The 12,520-nt window shown below is 39.0% G+C and overlaps 1 protein-coding gene across 1 annotated transcript in view; it reads left to right on the top strand.

Moving 5' to 3' along the window:
- The first annotated feature begins 1,479 nt into the window (after nucleotides 1-1,479).
- NDC1 (NDC1 transmembrane nucleoporin) overlaps nucleotides 1,480-12,520 on the top strand; it is a 41,286-nt gene continuing 30,245 nt past the window's right edge. The window contains exons 1-5 of the mRNA XM_081145345.1: nucleotides 1,480-1,874; nucleotides 3,373-3,493; nucleotides 6,332-6,433; nucleotides 8,138-8,312; nucleotides 9,855-9,993. Of these exons, the coding sequence (XP_081001471.1) occupies nucleotides 1,509-1,874; nucleotides 3,373-3,493; nucleotides 6,332-6,433; nucleotides 8,138-8,312; nucleotides 9,855-9,993 (903 nt within the window). The 5' untranslated portion in view covers nucleotides 1,480-1,508. The remainder of the gene's footprint in view (nucleotides 1,875-3,372; nucleotides 3,494-6,331; nucleotides 6,434-8,137; nucleotides 8,313-9,854; nucleotides 9,994-12,520) is intronic.

The following is a 12,520-nucleotide window of genomic DNA, read 5'->3' as shown; positions in this document are numbered from 1 at the left end:
CTTGTATACCAGTGAGAAGACAGACAATAAATAAGTAATTACACAAGATGATTTCAGATTATGTGTTATAAAAACTGAAGTGGCTTAAACAATAAATAATCATCTCTCTTGGGTAAATGATGTCAGGAAGTAAAGGCAGATAGACCGGGATTGATATGGCTGCTCCCAATAATTAAGTCTTTTTTTAGTTCAGCCCTTGATTTTGCCTAGAACATGAACTTCTTCCTGAGTATGGTGCTAGAGATCTAGGAATGCATCCAAGTTCCATGCAGTTGGATGGAGAAAGGAATTGAGAAGGGGCAAAAAAAATGTGCTAGCTCTCTTTTAAGGGGGGGTTCTGGGAATAACCATGCTATGCTTTGATTATATTTTATTGGCCTGAACTCAGTCACCTGGCTCCACCTAGCTGCAAGGGAGACTAGAAAATGTAGCCACATGCCTAGTTAAAAATTGGGGGTTTTATTACTAAGAAAGAAGAGGAGGATAGATACTAGGACATACAACTATAATACTCTCTTCAAAGGAACTTAACCAGGTGATCTTACTGCAAGCAACCTCAGGTTTGTTTATCGACACTCACTTAGTGTGATTCTTTATAATGTTTCTCCACCACCAGACAGAAGTTTTCTTCATGGCAGAGACTTGATCTATCTTTGTATTCCCAGTTTGTCCTTCCTTGCTTCAGACATGAGTGATATTAACATGGTTTTAGAAGAGAATATGATGTAATCTTAAAGCAACTCAGGAAACCATTATTAGCAAATGTTGCAGAGCAGTGTGGTGCCAATTTGTCTCACTAGACTATGAGTTTCTTCAGAGTCAGTAAATCACCGAATCTCTCTTTCTTTTTAGAGTACTGCATGTTGATTGTGGTATGTATTTGGGTATTAAAAGGCGTTAGCAGGATGCCTCCAGGTATCTCACTGAAGCCTAATGCAATCAGAGAAGACTTCATTAAGTGGGGCTTGGGTTGGTGAAAAGCCTTTTTCCTTACTGGCAGGAAATTAATGGTAAGATTTATATAGCATTTTATTACATCTTCACCGGATGCCACCTTTATTGTTATTCTTACATTATAGATGAAATGGAAGCTCACAGAGGGTCAAGATATTTCACTTAGCAAGTGGCTGAGGTCGATGGAACTAGAAACCAGATTTTACAAAACAAAATGTACCTCTAAGGAAAGAGAATTTTCCATTTTGGTGAAATTAGTGAGTACCTTTGTGGAGAGGGCCAAAATATCCTTTGATTTCACTTTCAGGCGGTCAAAAAAGTAAAATCCGGAGAAATGAGGGCAAATTATTATGAAGAATCTTTCTAACTGTAAAATTCCAATCCATCAACACTGTGGATAGTAGAGGCCTTATAAAAGACTACGATTCCCAGCATGCCGCGAGTTACATTGGGGAAGACTTCGTCTCCCAGCATGCTGTACTTTGGAACTCCGAGTCCCAGAATGCAACGCTCGTCCTTGCTTCCAGAGGGCCGTAGAGCCTACAGTTCCCAGCATGCAGCAGCGCAGTCCCCAATTTCAGGCGCCTCGCTGGACCCTGCTTCGGAAAGACATTTTCGATTCCAGAGGGCGAGTTCTGGAGTCCCAGGCCCCTTTAGGGCAGGTGTCTGCGGGGCAAGTCTGGCCTGCTGAGTCTGTCCAGACGAAACCTCGAAGGAACGAGTTGGGGCCCGGGCCGGGCTTCGCTCAGGCGGCTTTTGAGACAGCCCCAACGGGGTCTTCCTGGGGTCTTCCTCCCTTTGAACTGCGGTGGCGGGCGGGCTCACCGTCTCCGGTACCCCTCAGAGTAGGGCCCGCCATCACCATGGCCACGGTTGCGAGTTGGCCTTGCTCTGGCGGGTCGCGGGACATCTTGTGGCGCGTGAGTGCTGCGCTCCCTGTGGCGTGAACTCGACCGCAGCTGGGGTCGGGCTGGGGTCGCTGACCGCGCGTGCGTGCCGGGCGGGGGAGGGGCCGGCGCGAGTGTAGCGTGCGGAGCGCGTGGGGAAGGGACCTCCTTAACGGGGAGCTTATTACAGGGTTGTGGGGGGCGTCCTGAGTGGAAGCTGATTACAGGGTGGGAGGAGTGTACTAGGGAAAGCTGGGTACAGGGTGTGTATGTGCGGGACGTCCTGAGTGCAAACTTGTCACGGGTGGTGGTGGTAAGGGGAGTTCAGAGTGGAAGTTGGTCATAGTGGGTGGGAGGGCTGACCTGCGTGGGAATTGGGGCAGGGAATGGAGGAGGAGTATTCAGGGGTGTGTACCTAGTAGGTGCAAAGTAAATGACTTGTTGATGACTTGGGATTAAAAGTGCGAAGAATTGGAAAGAGTGCGCGGGCCTTACAGAGGCTGGGGTTGGGGACTAGGTAAGCAGGACAAGTATTCTTTGTTAAGTTAGAGGAATGTGTGCGCTGTGGGACTGAGATGAGATACTTCCTTGAAGCTGAATCAACATTCAGCTTCAAGTTCTGCATCCATTCTGTGCAGGGCAAAGAGAAACAGAAGTAATATCTCTTTTAGGCTACCCCAACGGTACAGCCATCTAGGCTGTGTCCCAAGCTAAAAACTTTTGAGTCCTTAAATCTTACCTATTATTCACCACATATATTATCAGTCACCTGTATCCTGTAGATTGTGTTTCACAAATGTGGCTACAATTCCCCGCCCCGCCCTTTATTCCTTTCCAATTGCCGCTTCCTTCCTTCATACACTGACTATAATCTTTGACTTGGGCAATTGCGGTGGACTGCCCCCTGTTGGGTTTTGTCCCCCTCTGATCCATCGTCATCATAGTCACGTTACAAACACAAGAGTGCTTTATTTCCCAAAACATAAATCCGATTGTCACTTTCATGCTTAATACCCCTGAGTACTTGCTTTGTTCTTATATTCCCTTACTCTACAGTAGGTCGAGTGCCTCTTACGTGGTAGTCACTGGTGTTTCAGACATGAATACCATGTGTCAGTTGCCCAACAAGGAGTGTGTATCTAATAATTGTAAATTTAGTTACAGAATACAGATGGTTCCCATAAAATATGTAGCTTCTAGATATTGATATATCCATCAAATTAAACCTAGAGAGACAAGTATAAGTTGCTGTAAATTACAGTTGTAACACCACTCCCCCTTGGGTATTTAACGTGGCACCTGATTCTGGATTAATACAACCATTAGTTCACTGATATGACAAGATTCTATGGTGGTATGTAAATTAAAGCTATTAATAGTAACCACTGATGTTTATGTATACCTGCATGGACTATGATCTGTGTGTAAATATTAATGATTAGCATCCTGTATGAGAAGATAGGATTTGCATAACTGAAATAGTTTAACTGACTTCATGATTGAGCAGTTTTGTTGATTTTGCTTGTTACAGGTTTTGGGCTGGAGGATAGTTACAAGTATTGTCTGGTCAGTGCTGCTTCTACCCATCTGTACCACAGTATTTATAATCTTTAGCAGCATTGATTTATTTCATCCTGTACAGTGGCTATCTGGTAAGTGATATTCAGTTTGGGGAAAATACATTTATAGGACCTACTTCTCAACATAAAAATGGCATTATGTTTCAAATTTGTTTTGTTTTTGGTTTTTTTAAAATATATCTTTATTGATTTCAGAGAGAGGAAAGGAGAGGGAGAGAGAGATAGAAACATCAACGATGAGAGAGTCATTGATTGGCTGCAGCCCGCAACCTGGGCATGTGCCCTGACTGGGAATCGAACCCCGATCTCTTGGATCCTAGGTTGACGCTCAACCACTGAGCCATGCCCTGCTGGGCTCAAATTTGTTTTTAATTACTGCTGATTTGACATGGCAAAACACTCACTTTGAGGTAATCTTAAGGCATTCCCTTCCTAACTTACCACCTTTTCATTATATAATAATAAGATTAGTAAAACTGTCAGACTTTATCACAGGAACAAAAAAAATCATTAGAAGACCATGTAAATGAAAACTTAATTTTTGTTTATTTGTTTGCCTCTTTTTGACAGCTTTATTGAGATTGTCTTTTTAAGGCAAACTGTTCCTTTTATCTGTTTAAAAATTGTGGATAGAAAATATGAGATATCTTAAAAAACCTGTCTAAAATTAAGAATACTTCATTTCTGTATTGTGGCTAATAAGAAAGATGAGAAGAGAGAAGGGGAGGAAAGAGTTAAAGACTAAGGAACATAGAGTTAAATGTGAGGATTGATGAGGAGCTATCAGTTATTACTATCAGCTGTGCCAGGCACTGTGCTAAGCACCTTAAGTATATTATTACCTCTTATTCTTCCTACAACCCCGTGTAATAAAGAGGTATTAACCCTACTTTATAAATGAAGAAACTGAGAGTCAGGTTAAAGTCTTCAGAGACACATAGCTGGTGAGTAACTGAACTAGGATTTGAACATTGGTCTGACTTCAAAACCTATGTTTTCACTACACCACACTAGAATTAAAAAAAAGAAAAAGAAAAATGTTGCCAGACTAGGTTTTGAAGTCTTTAAAGCCTTTCCTAAGGCTAAGAAGAACAAGTACTCTTGAAATACTTTTTATATCCTTTCAACAATAACAAATTTCTTTTGCTTTGGAAAGTGGGAAGTATGTTAATTTAATTTTTCAGAAGAAAATGCCAGTTTTCAGGGAGTTTGAAGCTTTACTTTGTGGCCTTTGGTGATGTTGCAGCTAAAGAATTAGTCATGTGTCGTCGTCCCCCCCCCCCAGGTGTGGCTCCAGTGGTTGAGCATCGACCTAGGATCCAGGAGATCAGGTTGGATTCCTGATCAGGGTGCATGCCCCGGTTTCGGGCTCGATCCCCAGTGGGGGGACGTGTAGGAGGCCATCATTGATCTTTCTGTCTCTCTCTCTCTCTCCCTTCTCTCTCTCAAATCAATAGAGATATATTTAAAAAAAAAAAGAAAAAGAATTAAAATCATGTTAAGTGTTTTTCTTGAGACATATCTATCACTTGGATGGATCCCACAGGTCAGATGAAATGAAGCCATAAACTAGTGCAGGGATGGCAAGTATTTCTGTAACCATTTTGCTGGAATCTATTACTCATTGATCTTTTGATCTTGGCTGTCTAGTCACAGCCTCAGAATATTCAGTATTGTAATCTAGAGCCCTTATCAATTGTTCAGAATTGGAACTTAAGATAAAAACTTCTTGCCATTTCATGGCCAACTGTTCTTTAATCCTAATAATACTTTCTCTCCAATCTCAAGTTGGATTTGATTTATGCCATTTTTTCCATCAAATGTTACTTGTCCTCTTCAACTTTTGCTTCACGAAGTCTTTCCTTACTTATTTCCAGTCAAATGGATCGGTTCATTCTTTTAGCTCATCAGTACAATGCTTGGGTTTAATTGTGAGTGCTTAATAAATATTTTTTTATTAATTTTAGTCAATGAATTATATATTTTAAAATAACTGGTTATATTATTGTGTTAGTCTATTCAGCAAACATGTCCTTGCTGTTTTTATTTCTTTTGTTCATGTTTTTAGGCATAATGCATACATATTTTAAAGTTTGCCATATTTTCGAAATGGATTATTGATGAACTACTGTAAAATGTGAATGTATTAGTATTTCACAGGGACATCCTCATTGTTTTTGTTTTTTAATTCAGCTAATTTAGATGATTTATGTATTATACTATTTCCAGAAATGTTACTTTTTTTTTATAGGGCCTAATTGCATTGTTTAAGAGATCTGAAAAATACTTACATTTAAGAAACTTGTTGGTATATTAATAAATGTGGTACTTCTCTGTTTCACATGATGAAATATGTTTGCATATGGTAGTATAATTTTAAAGGACCCAGAGCTTGTTCCAAATAATTCACATTGTAGTTCTTAAGTGGGTGTCCTATAGGACTTGTCAGCAGTGTATGAGGACATTCTTAAAAAAAGGGTAACTTTTTATTTTTTTTATTTTTAAAACTTATCTTTATTGTTAAAAGTATTACAGATGTCCTTGTTTTTTCCCCATCGACCCCTCCTACCCCACCCAGCCTCAGGCCTTCACCATACTATTGTCTGTGTTCATGGTTCATGCATACATGCATATAAGTTCTCTGGTTAATCCCTCCCCTCCCACCCCCCCCCCCCCCCCCCCCCCCCGCCTTCCCTCTGAGATTTGTCAGTCTCTACAGAGAATATTAAGTATTCTTCTCTGTTACTTTAACCTTTCAGACTGTTATACATGGTAGCCCTGGACTCAACAAAAGGATAACTTTTAAAATTAAAATTAGAGTTGTGATTCAAACCCCTTTTCTGTTGTAGTATATTGAATATGACTACATCACTGAATGATCTTTACTAATTCTTCTCTCTTGTGCTTTAGATTCTTTCAATGATCTATATAGTTCCTATGTAATCTTCTACCTCCTGCTGCTGTCAGTGGTAGTAATAATAATAAGTATTTTCAATGTGGAGTTCTATTCAGGTGAGTTTTCAAAAGTTATCATAAAAATGTCTGAATTTATTTTATTAAGGTTACACTCAATGCATTTTGTATATGAGTGTGTATAATAGAGGCTGTGTTTTATGTCAAAGTTTTACAGATGTGTACAGAATCATACGCTTTGAATGTCTTAAGATTTGAGTGCTAATTTCTCTTTCAAAAAAATATTTAGACCTTTTTGGACAAATATTATGTGGTTCCACTTATGAGATACCTACAGTAGTCAGATTCATAGAGACAGAAATAGAATGGTGGCTGCCAGGTGCTTTGGGGAGGAGGGTTTGGGGAATTGTTGAATGGGGACTGAGTTTCAGCTGGGGAAGATCAGAAAGTCTGGAGATGGATGATGGTGATGTTTGGAGAATGATGTGAATGTACGTATGCCACAGAACTGTATACTTTAAAATGGTCAGAACGATAAACTTTAAGTATATTTTACCACAATTAAAAAATTTAGATCTTTTAATGGTTCACAGCTGGTGTTCAAGTTGTGATTCAGCAGATGTATTATAAAAATAATACCTTTATAGGGTAGGAGATTAGGACAGGTTATTTCTTAGGTCTTTCTCAAATATAAAAGTCTATAATTCTAAGATTTTCCCCAAAACTTAAAAATATTATGCCATGGGAGAATCACCTGCTAAATTCCAGAACATTTTCCCTCCTCAGTTTCTCATCTCACTCTTCTTGCCTTTCAGATTCCTTGAATCTCTCCTTATGATACAATAAGAAGCTTTTTCTGACACTACTTGTTTTGACTATAGCGTTATTCCTCTTTTTAGCTCTTCTGTAGTTTCTTGTTAGATATGGTATAAATTTTCAAATCCTACTTTGGATGTTACTATACATACCTTTTTCTTTTGCTTTCCTAATCCCTCACTACTGTTGATAGATCTTTTTTCTGTTCAAACTGTGTACAGAACTCCTTGGCTGATAGCATGCGTTCGTTCACACTGCCCTTTGTGGGCATTTCTGGTGGAGAGGGAGGAGTGATAGCAGCCTCCCCAAAGTGTAAAGCACCTGAGCCTTTCCTTTCACACGTAATTTTCTACCTTCCCACAACCTCTTCACTTTGAGTATATTAAAAGAAGAATGCCTGCATAGATGGGTTAGGGAACCCTGTAATAGTTGTTTAAATGGTCAACATCCCTCACCTCATATCAAGCTCATCTCCCCCAGCTTACTTCCAGAAAACTTTATTGGATTATCAGAAAGGTATTAGAAATTTCTATACAGATGTTAGTTTTTGTATTCACTGTTGTCAATATTTACCTGGTTTGTGGTTTATTTTTCACAAATGGACTGTACATTACTAATTTTCAATTGCTGAAATACAGATAACTTGCTGGAGGGCAAGCATTAGGAGAGTGCTAGGAGTAGGCACTATTTGAACTATTAGGAAATTTTTAAAAAAAGAAAAAAGTTACTCATAATGTCCTTAGATTTCATCTCTGTAGATTCTTTGGTTTTTCTTTTTTTGCATGCATCCCTTTGTATTTAATCTTTCCTCAAATTATTTTAACTTAGGCTTTTTAACTAGGACTTCTTCTGTACTGTATTTTACATTAACTCTAGGTTTCTTCCTGCCCTTTGGAGTATTTGTGCAAGGATGAGAGGGACTTGTTTAGGTCATCTGATGTCATATGCTACAGATTATAAAGCCACATTAATGTGTTCTGTTTGCAGTTGTGCCTTCCATTCCCTGCTCCAGACTGGAACTGATAGGGAAGATCATTCATCCTCAGCAGCTCATGCACTCATTTATTCATGCTGCAATGGGAATGATGGTGGCTTGGTGTGCTGCAGTGATAACCAAGGGCCGATACAGTTTTCTTGTGGTTCCCTGCACTGGTACTGAGAGGTAATATTAAATATTTTTTTCTAAGGAATTTTATTTAGTTACTAAGCCAAATACGACTTGTATAGTTCAATAGTTATGGACATTATTATGCTTTCTAGACTTTTATAGAGGTGCTTTTTTACATACATCAAATGTTTCTGATGTTTTATGTTTTGGATTCAACAATTTTTAGAACCATTCTATGCATGGTGCTATACTAGATGCTATTGGATTTATAAGTGTGATTCACACATAGACTATAAACTCCTTGAGAGTTGAGAACAATAGGGGATTTAAGCCATGGACACAAATGGATATAATAGAAATAGGAATGTGTGAGACATAGGTTGTACTGGGAAGAAAGTGAGATGTGCAAACAAAACCAGAGGGGAGTTCAGAAAGCAGGGAGGTGGCTTTTTTCTTCCTTATGAATTTGTTTTTATTGAGGCATAGGAGATGTGTTGGGATGGGAAGCACCCCACTAGAGAAATGTCCATTCTAATCTTCCTGGTATAGTGTCTAGAATTTTTTCTTGGAGCTGCTGCTCTTGCTGCCAGCAGCTTCTTCAGCTCTACTGCTGACTGACTCTTCCTTGGAAGAAAAGGTCCTCTTTTTCTTGGACACACTCCTGTTACCTGCCTCTTCAGGATCGCTAACTGGTTCCTCTTTGGGGAAAGATTTTTTCCTTTGGGGAAGACTTCGACAGCCAGCTGTTTCTTCAGGATCACTACTAACCAGCTCCTCCTTGGAAAAATATTTCTTTTCTTGGGTTTGGAGAAGGTAGAGACAGTTGGGTCTTCCATTTCAATTCTCTGAGGAACCAAGGAGGTGGTATTGACATTGGAGTTAGAAGGAAGGATAGTATGGGAAGAATGAAGAAAAATATTTAAGTAATTATAACTACCCCCTCTAGTAAACTGCTTTCACTGAAATTTATATAGTTCTTGAACACACAGCATTGATAAAAATTGCAAATTGATATTGTGACTTTAAAAATCAGAAAAGATTACTGAAGTAATCTTAAGTTTCCTAGTCCCCACTGACCTTAAAACAGTGTTCATGAGTACTGTTAAATACTTGATTTCCTTTTGTGCCCCCGCTACTATCATCTAAGGGGAATTTTTTTTCCTAATGGTGATACATTTTCTTTAGTGAAAAGGGTCCCCATGAGAGATTGCCCAATTGTAAGAGAAAACACAGAGAGAAGCCCAGAGTTGTGGCATCTCTATCAGGTACATAGTGTTTCTTTATAGTTCCTTTTAGTCCAGGTACAGTTTACCAGTTTGTAACTAGCATTGCTTACTATCACGGGACACATTCTTACCCATATCAGATTTCCAGGGGACAAAGCTAGAGAGTTAACAAAAGGTCAAATTCTCATGTATCAGGGAAAAGGGTTTTGCTAATCTTTTGCCTATACTTACTTAAAACAAACCATTTTGCAAGAATTTGAGGCATTTCTTAAGTGATTAAGTCAAAGCTTTGCTTTCAGGAAATATTGAGCCTCGAACAGTGATATGTGTCCCTGACTGTTGAATTAATAACCTAACTTTTCCCCTTCAGCTTAGATAGCCCTGCTGCACAAACCTGCTTAAACGAATATCATCTTTTTTTCCTACTGGCTGGAGCATTTATGGGCTATAGCTATAGCCTCCGGTATTTTATTAACAACATGAACTATCTTCCATTTCCCATCATACAGGTAAGCTATCGTTTGAGCATTACCTTAATGTCAGAATTCGGCAGACTTCAAATTGCCTTGCTGTATGTGTATATAATTGGCCTCATCTGATTAGTTCAAGATTTGATCAGTGAAACTTAGGACTTAAAACTTCGATCCTCAGAATGCCATTTGTAGAGGAGAGATTTATCTTCATGCGACTGTAGCATATGTTTGAGAGCTGTAGCCACCTTTCCCGCTGCCACTCTCAAAATACCGCTTTGCTCCACTCTTTCCCTCCCTGCTAGGTAGTGGCAGTTGCTGTGACCTAGCAGGGCTGGGGGAGGATGAGGATGACATTCATGCAAAGTACCTCTGTGCAACTGCCAGCTTTTTGAACCTAAGACCTCCATGAGCTTGAGGATGTGCAAGTAAGTATAGAATATGCCAGTTATTGTCTCAAATCCTTTTCAGAACAAGGCATGATGTGTATAAGTATAAATAAAACAGTTTCTATTGGTTTGAGTGGACAGTTTAGACTATGTTTCAGTTAGGTTTTTAAAAGTCTACTAATTGGGTAGGAGCTGTCTCTGGAACTCAGAACCACTTCTTCTGGCAGGTGAGAGAGAGATCACTTGAGGTTTCTCACTGTGGCAGTAAGGCTCTTCCCAGTCTGTTCCCATGATTTCCTGACATGCTCTTATTTGCTTCATTCCCACTCTCTGGCAGGCTGAGGACTGGGCTTTGGAGCAAAAATATGAGAACCAGCCTCTTCCCACTGGAACCCAGCCTTTAGAGGAGGGAGGGATGTGTAAACAAATCGTGTCATGAGAGTATAAAGTATGAGAATGTGGTGGGTTAGGGTACTCTTGGTTTAACTATACTTTTATGCCTGTTGCATCCATGAGAACAATCTGATAAAAATTCACATACATCAAGGAGGTAGTGCTCACAGAAAAGGATCTGGCCCTTACCTCGCTGCAGTCTGTGTGTGTATGAAGAAAAAGTTTTGTGGAGAAATTCTTCACATCTCATGAAGATGAATTAAAAGTAGAGTGTCAAACATATTAATTATTGGATGAGTACATTAAAGATTTAAAAATCATAAAAAAAATAATAGAGTATCAGCTTTGCCACTTCCAAGATTCACAAGGAGAAAAACTCCAAAATTCTGTACAGAAATATCAGTGGTAAATTATCTTTGATCCAAACATAATTAAGAGTAAAGCCAATGAAGAAAAGAAAGCGTTAGAGACAAATGAGATACCCCAAAGTTTGTTGCTCTTCTATGGGTCTCAGTTGAAAGAGACCATTATTTAACACCACAGATGTGCAGTGGTGTGAATATAGGAGCAGTCCAATAATTGACAGTGCTAATAAATCATTGTTTCTACCAGGTAATGTCACGTTTGTAAAATTTGACTAAAATTTTTTGTAATTTCTTTTGATAATATTTTAGATTTGTTCTTATATCCCAGAAGTTTATTCTCTCGTGGTAATATTCAGCTGTGGCTTCAGGTTCAACTTTGGCAGGATGTTGATTTTTAACTTTTGGCCATTTAGTATTTGGCCAAAATTTGGGGGTGTCTTCTTGTAACCATGAGTGTACAATGGTGTTTGGTCTGCCCAGTTGAGTGCTGTTCTCCAGAAGGGGGATGGTTGGTGCAGGGTTTTTCTGAGTAGGTGCAGTGGAGTAAGGGAGGTAGGATTTTGGCAAGAGTAATTGAAATGATGGCTTTTTTGCTCATTAGATTTCCTTAGATTCTTTCCAATAATTTTCAAATATTTTTTTCATTGGCATTTTAGGGCCAAGAATGGGAGAGGGTCAAACAACTCTTGTTTCATAAGAAATATAGTTTTTTCAGGAAAAGTTCATATTTTTTTTCTTATGATTCCTTTCTCTTAGATTAACAGAATTGGAAGATACCCACTAAGGAACTATTTACTGGTTCAGCCTTCTTGCTCAGTGTTGAACAGATAGAGGAGAGCGCTAGAACTCAGGTCTCCTGATTCTTAGGCTAGTGTCATCTCACTGCCTCCTGTTTTTCTGAAAATAGCATTAAAAAACTTTTAGTGTAGAGGCAGTGTACATTATCTTTAAGATTGCAGGCTGTGAAGCCAGCCTACCTGGATTAAAAATCTCAGGTTTTCCTTTTGCTAGTTGGTAATATTGGTTAAGTTACTTAACCTCTCTGTGCCTCCTCGGTTTTTTCATCTGCAAATTGAGGATAAAGATAGAACCTCCTTTATAGGGTTTTTGTGAGGTTTAAATGGATTAATGTATGTAAAGTGCTTAGAATAGTACCTGGTACATGATAAGCGCCCAAAGAATGTTAGCTGCTATTATTATTATGGTCTTTACTTTGTTTATTTCCGTAGTCCTTAGTATAAGTATAGCTTGATACTGTTAATTTTCTCATTTCTGATGTTATAGCAGTGATAAATATGAAATAGTTGATATTTTGCTTCTAGGGTGAACTTTGTCTTTTATGCAATGATCATAGTTTGTATGTGGACTACTATAGTTATGTGCTTGCTTTAGAATGAAGTAGAACCTTTGGGTGTGTTA

This window comes from Miniopterus schreibersii (assembly GCF_964146895.1).
Source record: "Miniopterus schreibersii genome assembly, chromosome: 8".
NCBI lineage: Eukaryota > Metazoa > Chordata > Mammalia > Chiroptera > Miniopteridae > Miniopterus > Miniopterus schreibersii.
The sequence above is the reverse complement of the archived record's forward strand: the minus strand, read 5'-3'. Positions and strand labels throughout refer to the sequence as shown.